The sequence below is a fragment of the Lates calcarifer genome, linkage group LG7_2, assembly GCF_001640805.2.
Source record: "Lates calcarifer isolate ASB-BC8 linkage group LG7_2, TLL_Latcal_v3, whole genome shotgun sequence".
NCBI lineage: Eukaryota > Metazoa > Chordata > Actinopteri > Centropomidae > Lates > Lates calcarifer.
In genome coordinates, this window is record NC_066854.1 from 9,231,453 (window position 1) to 9,239,625 (window position 8,173).

An 8,173-nucleotide genomic window follows, 5' to 3' on the forward strand; every position below is an offset into this window, starting at 1 on the left:
TTCCTGCAGCTGCTTCAAACGCTATCTGCTCGGGTTCACGTGGCCAGAATTCAAAGATATCACCTCAAAAAAAAAAAAAAAAAGGTTATCTGTTTTCAGCAAATACAAAAACAAAGCAGATGGGCCTGAGGTAGCACAAAAACAAGAGATAATGTTAGTAGTGGGTGTTGAGGCTGTAATGGGAATTCCAGCTGATGACTAACCTGCCAAACCGGCCACAGGTACACAGTTTTTAGTGACCCTGAAGCAAATAAAAAAAAAAAACAGCTTCCAAACACAGAACACATGCACAAACTATTTTCCATACCCTCAGGATTAAATGGCCCCGGCTTCAACCAAAGCGAGAAGCATTGAGACTTACACCAAAGCGGGGTGTTATGAGGTGTGCAGATGATGTTATCCCTGCTGGAAGTGTTGCATCAACTGCCAGCTCCTCGGGGGGAACTATCACACAAACTACGGCAGGCCTGCTGGGCCACAACAGCGTTGGTGTGCTGTGTGCCCAGCGTGTAAAAGAGGCTGCTCCACTCCTCTGTGTTTTCCAACAGCTATTATCCATTGCATTAATGAATGGGTCCTACTGTTCAGGACACTGAGTCACACAGGACCACAGCACCTGACAGAAAACAATCTCTAATGGATTCACACAGACGATGTGTAATGTTTTGAAGATGAATTATCCAGTATCATATACAGTAAACCACTCTGCTGCACGATATATTGAATTTGCATTTTCCATTAAATGTAATAGGAATCCATATATTTATACAATGGATGACAACATTTGGAATAAACCCCCCGTAACAGCAAGACACAAGTAGTGTTCTGTTAGCTGTTCTTTGGATTAAAAAAACAAACAAAAACTAAAATAAAAGCATTCATTTGGTTTCTGAATTTTGGCCTTTCATACACCAATTATGAGAATTTTTTTTTTTTCTTTTTCAGCCATCTTGAAAATTGGCTTTAAATCCCTGAGAGAACATTGGTACCACTTTCTGTCAAGGCACCATTTCTGAATGCTTTATAAGCTGTAATTTCTTATTAATGGTTAAGAAATAAAAACAGCTATAAGCCATTATTAAGAACAACATCTGGGATGCCAGTTTGTGATGAATCCTCTTCCAGCAACACTTTACTTGTCTTTTTAGCTCTTTAATTTATTAGAGAGACCTCTTCAATGGGCTGTTTGACCTTATCTAATGCACCAAAATCCATTTATAAACTGCTTAATTTTCTATTAATAACAAGCAAAGTGTTGTGCTGTTGGAGGATTTTCCATAACCTGGCAACCAAGAAGTTGTTTATTTCAATGGCTTCTAACTGATCTATAAAACATTAGTAAATTATTTATTTACCAGTATTTACCATTTATCAGTTACAGCTTACAGACTCGTATATAGACAGTGCAAATGAATACACTCACATTCATGTTGCAGTGTTAGGCACTGTATGATAATACAACCAGCACTGCAGCAAGAGGCATAAATGTGTCATGTTTTCTCCAGGGATCCTGATTGATAATAATACAGCAAGATCAAATACCTTGATGCTATATAATGTAAAAACCTGCATTGTTCTGTGCTGCTCTTATTTTGAAGTTTTTCTGCATTGAAGAACAAAGGCAGTGTATCTCAACTAAGTATCTATAAACCCCTCAGGATATAAATTATGCAAAATAATAAGAACACATGATAAATCAAACCTGTCACATGTCTCATTACACCAACTGAGTCAAATCCAGTGACAAAATGTCTTAAACCAAACATTGTGGTTTTTTTTTCTTTTTTTTTACTCAACCTCAACCACACTTTATTTAACAAAATAGAAGCAGGTCAAATATTGCAAAGCATATAAATGTATCTTTGAAACACAGCGTTTGAAAATCATGACAAATCATCAGTGGGCTGTGGCACAGTATAATACTCCACAGAAGAGACACATAGTTACCCCAGTCCCTCCACCTCCCTCTCCTCCTCCTCCCCCTCCCTCCCTGTGATTGGACAGAAGAGCGGGGAACAGGGAGTTGAAGGGAGGGGGGGGCAAGGTGACTGGACAAAAATGCAGGGAGGATGGTGATGATGATGATGATGATGATGATGATGATGATGAGTGTTTGTCACAGATCTGCTGAGATGTTAGTCCCCAAGGTCAAGCTGTGGCGTGGTTACATTTCTGGGTGTGGGGTGGCAGGTGGGTGGGGGTCATACACATACATGCAAATAGTCACGCAACCACTCTCTCTCTTTCTGTCTCTCATTTGTCCTCACACACACATGTAGGGGTGGGGAGTTAGGGGGGCATGCCTCTGCACGTGCCCTCACAGGCCTGCACACACAAGTGCACAGGCGGGGGGGGGGGTGGAGACAGGCAGAAAGCAGGGGTGGAGGGAAGTGATTCAGCACCATGGACAGCGCTAGTCTGCATTACCAGGAGGGGAGAGATACTGTAGGCCTTACTAGCAGGGGTGGGTGGTGGGGGTAAGAGGGGAGGGTGAGGGGGGTTGGGAGGGGGTGGGTGGTGTAAGCCCATCTCACATCAACTCTGTACACTGTCATCATGGCCACGGCATCTCAGATTAGAATTTGCCGAATTATGCTGAAATCTTAACTGTTTTTGGCAAAGTCATTTTACATCATAATTCAACAAAATCCCCCCCCCCCCAAAAAAAGCAAATTGCACATTCCTTGCATCTGTTTCAGACACTGCAGATACATTTTTGAAATACTGGAAGTATACCCCAATCATTAATGCTTATTTGCTTTGTTTTTTTTAATCTATTTTTTATTTTATTTGTAATTTTTTTCCAAATCCAGGTTCAGTTAAAGCAGTTTTAGGCTAAGCAGCAGACCCGAGCAGCTGAGCTCTGCAAAACAGGTATTCAGTCATGGCATTGTTCTCATGAGCCCACAAAAACCATGCGACTCCCCCCTCCCTCCTAAATGAAAAGTATCTCAAGTTCAAAATGCTGAATTGAAAAAGGCATCTTGCACTATCTAACTACCTCCGCAGTTTGTGTGTGTGTGTGTGTGTGTGTCCCTCCCCTCCAACTCTACCTCCTGTATCTGTATGGGCTTTGCCACATGCTGAGTTCTTGCCATAACTGTGGCTCCCTCCTTTAAAGTTAGAAAGCAAGAAGACTCACCCCCACTGCCACATAAAACAGCCTATTTCAAGCACATTTTGTAGTAAATACAGTGAGTTTCAGTTCTCTTATTTGGACAAGATTAGATGGCTTTACAAAAGCTCACAATATGATGAAAGTGAATCATAGCCATAAGCTTTTTTATGTGGAGGAATACTTTTTTTTCTGACATTAAAAAAGCATTCTAGTCTATATCAGCCTACCTGCGCTGCTTACATAGATCGAATTATACCTACATAGCTCAATTGAAAACACTTCTTTGCTCAGTTGTTGAAAAAATATGATGGTATAAACCCCCCAGTTAAATTACTTCTTATGTTATTTTTTTTTTTCTTCCTCTCACCCAAAGCAGGCTATATTCATTGACACACAAAAACCACGGAACTGTTATTGTAGCTACATTAACTTTGCAGCATAAGCATCTGAGTGACGTTAATTGGTCATGCTCATCTGCATGTCTGGAATATCTTGAAAAGTCAACAATTGGCACACCATAAAAGAACACAGTTTTACATTCATAAAGGAGATGATGACTGCTGCAGACGTGGATTTTAATCTGCACCATCTAGTACGGTATAAATAACCCCAAATATTTATCGACAATCAAATGATAACGAACAGAAAAATAACATGCACTGACAGCTTCACTTCCATCACTTCCTCTCCAGATAGTCATCAATATCAGTTATTGATTTTTTTTTGTTCTCTTTTCTCCAAACAAGTTTAAAACAACAAATACAAATTCCTAACTGCAGGTTCACAAAAAATAGAGAAATGGCACTTTGTAATAGTCATACATAATTCTTAATATCTATATATAGTCGTCATATTGATATAACATGAAAGGGTCGAGTTTGCTTCTTTGTTGGTGGTTATGGTTCCTCGCCGTCGCGCGTGCGCACGCACGTGCGTGTGTGTGTCTGTGTGTGTGTGTGTCTGTGTGTGTTGAAACCATGCGAAATATCATCATGCAGATTATGATACATCGGGTCCGAGTATTTACATTTACATTCATGCGCTCGTGCACCATTCCCACCGGAGGTTCTCTCTCTCTCTCTCTTTCTTTCTCTTTCTCTTTCTCTCTCGCACACACACACGCCCTCTCTCTCCCTCTTTTTTCCCCCTCCTCTCCCTCTTTTCTGTCTCATACTGATCCGTAGTCCGATTGCGGCAAATAGCAGAACTGAGGAGGGAGGGAGGAAGGGAGGGAGGGTTTTTTTTTCAGCCGGGGGGCGTGGGTTTGGGGGGGAGCGGGGGGGCTTGGCATATACATATATTACAGAGTGGGGGCCTGTGCAGCAGCAGACTGACTTACTTGGAGAAAACAAGACATTAAACAAGTCTGTGTTCGCCTGTGGACGAACGAAAGCGGGTGACTCTTGCTGTTTTAGTCATTTCTCAGTCTTGTCTGTCTGTGTGTGTCTGTTTGTAATCCAGTCTGGTGTAGGCTTATTTGTACCAGAGTCCACCCCCAACCCCCCCCTCACCACCACCATCACCCTTTTTACGCATCGTTTGTCGTGGAGAGGTGCGTGCTGCAGTCGAAGCCCCGGTGCGCGCCCCCGTCTGCGTGATAAGGCCCGCTGTGCCAATAAGACGAGTCACACACCGTCTGTAAGGAATTGATCTCCGAGGCGGAGGAGTTGCCCTCCCTCCGCTTTGACCTCTTTCGATTCCGCAAAATAAACACAAGCATCCCCACGACAGTGAACGCGGACGTGACAAACACCAACAGCAACCCGGGGACGAGCACCGAGATGGAGACCCTGTTGGGCTCCAAGTAGGAGTTCGAGCGCGTCCCCGAGTCCAGGGTGAAAGTGCTGTTTTTGGACAGGGAGGTGGGGGAGATTCTGTCATAGAGTTTGGGGCACATGAGGTCGTTCCGGACGTAGCGGAAATCTCGCTTCCAGAACTCTTCGGGGGACTCGCACTTGAGGTCGCTCACGATCACGTCGGCCCCGAGCTTCTCCGTCCACTGCTTGAAGGGCACGATGTTGCACGAGCAATCCCACGGGTTCCCGTGCAAATCGATCTGTATGATTGAATTGAGCTGGTCTAACACGCCAGCCACGGGGAGATAGGGGAAATAATTGTTATGCAGACTAATTTTGGATAAAGAAATCCCAAGGAAAGCATCCACGGGTAAAGATTTCAGCAAGTTGTTGTTGAGGAACAGAACCCTCAGGTTTGGCATGGGGCTGAATGCACCTGCCACTATCAGCTGGATGTCGTTGTATTCCAAACTGAGATATTCCAGATTCACAAGGCCCACGAACATCTCTGCTATCAGGGTATCCAGGTAGTTCTTATCCATATACAGCCACCTCAGCTCGCTCTGGTTTTGGAAAGTGCTGTTGTCAATCACCTTGATGTTGTTCCCACCCAGGTCGAGCAGGTTGAGGCTGGAGTAGCCGAGCAGCTGGTTCTTCTTCACTGCGTGTATGTTGTTGTCTCTCATGTTCAGTTCGTGAGCGGCCAGGGGCTTGGGCTTGAGGTTGGACAAGCTCTCGATCTTCTTCCCCTCGCAGTTGACCCCCAGCCCCTGTCTGGAACCGACCAGCTTGCAGTTGCACGGCTGGGGGCAGGTCATGTTGTGCAGCTGCTCTCTTTCCCCGCCGCTCACACCTGTCACCACCGGAGTGGGCTTGGTTTTCAGCTGCCAGTTCTCACGAGATTTGGAGCGGCTTTTGGGCCCGTGGCCGCCACCAGGCGTCGGTGGCCCGCCGGCGTCTCCGCTGGGTTTGTAAGGCGTGGGACGCGGGCCGTGGGCCGCGGGCTCCGAGGTCTCCTCCTGGGTGGGAGGGGCGACCAGGCTGGCGTCCACGCCGCCGCTCTGCGAAGGGCACAGATCCTCTTCTGACGTCTCGTTTAAGTCGCTCCCTTGGAGCCTGGTGGGAGCCTCGCATATCACCCTCCCAATGAGCGCGTTATGCGGTATGTTCTCCAGCCATTCCTTAAGAGAAACCAGGTCGCAGTTACAGTCCCACGGGTTGTCCTCCAACAAAACCTCCGCAATGCCCGGTATTTGTTCGAGGATCCCTTCATAAGGCAACGTTTTGATTCGGTTCCCCCGCAGGTCGAGATGCGTAATGGGCACATGTTGAAACACGTTTATAGGTAGCGCACTGATGAGGTTGTCGTTAAGTATTAACACTTCAAGTTTATTAAGGTCCCTGAAAACGGCGGGGTCAATATCCCTCAATAGATTGAAATCAGCTTGGAGGTATTCCAAGTCGTCTAACCCCAGAAATGTACTCTTCCTGAATGATCTTATCTTATTGTTATTGATGTGCAGCCGTTTCACCAGCTGCAGCCCCAGAAAGGCGCCGGGAACAATGTCGTGCAAGCCATTGTTTTCCAAATGCAGGCTCACGGCGTTGTAAAAGTTGGCGAACTCGTTGGGAAACAGCCTGGACAGAGAATTCCCGTGCAACAGCAGGTGATAAAACTGCGAGCTCGGGCCGGTCAGATGCTGCAGAGTGGTGAAGCTCCTTTTTTCGCAGTCTATGTGCAGATCTCCCTCGATCTCGTTGCAAGAGCATATCTGCTCCTTACAAACGTCCCTTGTAACATTTCCACTAGCAACACAAAGAGCCGCATTCAGCAGAACAATCCAAAGCAGCATTTTTTTAACGTGGACAATTCATTCCCGGTTTCAAGACATACGAGCTGTGAATTTAGTCTACATCGATCAGAATCAGAAGGGGGGAAAAGGAGGGAGATAGAGACATTTAAAGGAGAGGAAAAGGCAGTCTTTTATAACAGATCCATGCTGCATCTAACCTGCTCTTGCGTCCAGACTTCCAGTTTTGAAAATGACCACATAAGCGTCTCTTTCACATCGACTGAATCCTCAGAGCCTCCGCGTGTTTATGATAGAAATCAAAAACAGCCAGCGCGGCAGTAGAGTCCAACACATCTTTTGTTGTTGTTGTTGTTTGCTTTTTCAGTTCAGTTTAAGACTGACCTTGGCAAGAAAAAAATGAACAAATCCGTCCCTTTTTTCCTCTCTCTCTCTCCCCTCTCTTTCTCTCTCTCCTCCCCTCCAGTCGTGCTGCTGCTGCTGCTGCTGCTGCTGCTGATGCTGCGGCGGCGGCGGCGTCGGGAGCTGTTCCCTCTCCCCCCGGTGCTGAATTCACACCCTGCGCTGGACGCTTTAGAGGCGATCCCACCGCTGCAAAACACCCGCATCCCCCCTTCGCATCCTTCGGCGCCTCGCTCGTTTGCGCCGTTTCTTCCTCCTCCTCCTTTCTCTCCCCCCTTCTTCTTCTTCTTCTCCTTTTTTTTTCAGGGGTGGGGGGGAGAATCACAAAAAGAGGAACGCGGCGGAGACTGTGCTCATCCTAGCGCGGTGCTCTAAGAAAGATCTGACACCCTCTACTGAGCTGTAATGGCAAAAATCCGTCGACTGACTGAGGGAATGCTGAGAAGAGAGAGCAGGGGGAAAAATCAATCCACATATAGGAGCGAGATTTTTTCTCTTTTTTGAAAAAATCACACTTCACAGATGTGGATGTGTTGGTTTATTTCCACTCCAGATGCGCAAAAATCCTCCTCTTTCACTCTTAAAGCTCGCAGCTCCATGGTAAAAGTGTCCAAGCCGGCATCGTCGAAAACACTGGTGAGACTTCACATTAGGCTCGTGATACCTCAGTTCATTGCATTAAATTACACTTGCCCCCCCCCCGTCGCGCCGCCACCACAACCACCACCTCCGCCGTCCATCCTCCGCTCCCGCACACACAGGCACGCACGCACGCACGCACCATCCTTAAAGGATAGACGGCTTCACTTCAGCTGATCCCCCCCACTCACACACACTCTTGTGCCACAAGCCTCCTCTGTTCCAGCCTCGACTTTCGCCCCCTGGAAACACTGTTGAATGCGGTAAAAAAAAAAAAGAACAGAAAAGAGAAAAGAACCATCCGCTACAGGCATGCCCCAGTCCAGCTCTAAAAAAAAGAAGAAAAAAAAGAAAAAACAGTTGACTATACAACAAACGATGCGTCAGTGTGGCACCCTATATGCGCA

At 46.3% G+C, this 8,173-nt stretch overlaps 1 protein-coding gene across 1 annotated transcript; it reads right to left on the reverse strand.

Annotated features, from left to right (window-relative positions):
* Positions 1 to 865: 865 nt before the first annotated feature.
* LOC108891874 (SLIT and NTRK-like protein 1) lies at positions 866 to 8,142 on the reverse strand. The gene has a single exon (XM_018689213.2). It carries the CDS (start codon positions 6,765 to 6,767, stop codon positions 4,647 to 4,649), a length of 2,121 nt encoding a protein of 706 aa, XP_018544729.1. The 5' UTR covers positions 6,768 to 8,142; the 3' UTR covers positions 866 to 4,646.
* Positions 8,143 to 8,173: the final 31 nt, after the last annotated feature.

Bases quoted from the DNA above. Each gene is read 5' to 3' on its own strand.
- LOC108891874 (XM_018689213.2), bottom strand. From the start codon at position 6,767: ATGCTGCTTTGGATTGTTCTGCTGAATGCGGCTCTTTGTGTTGCTAGT.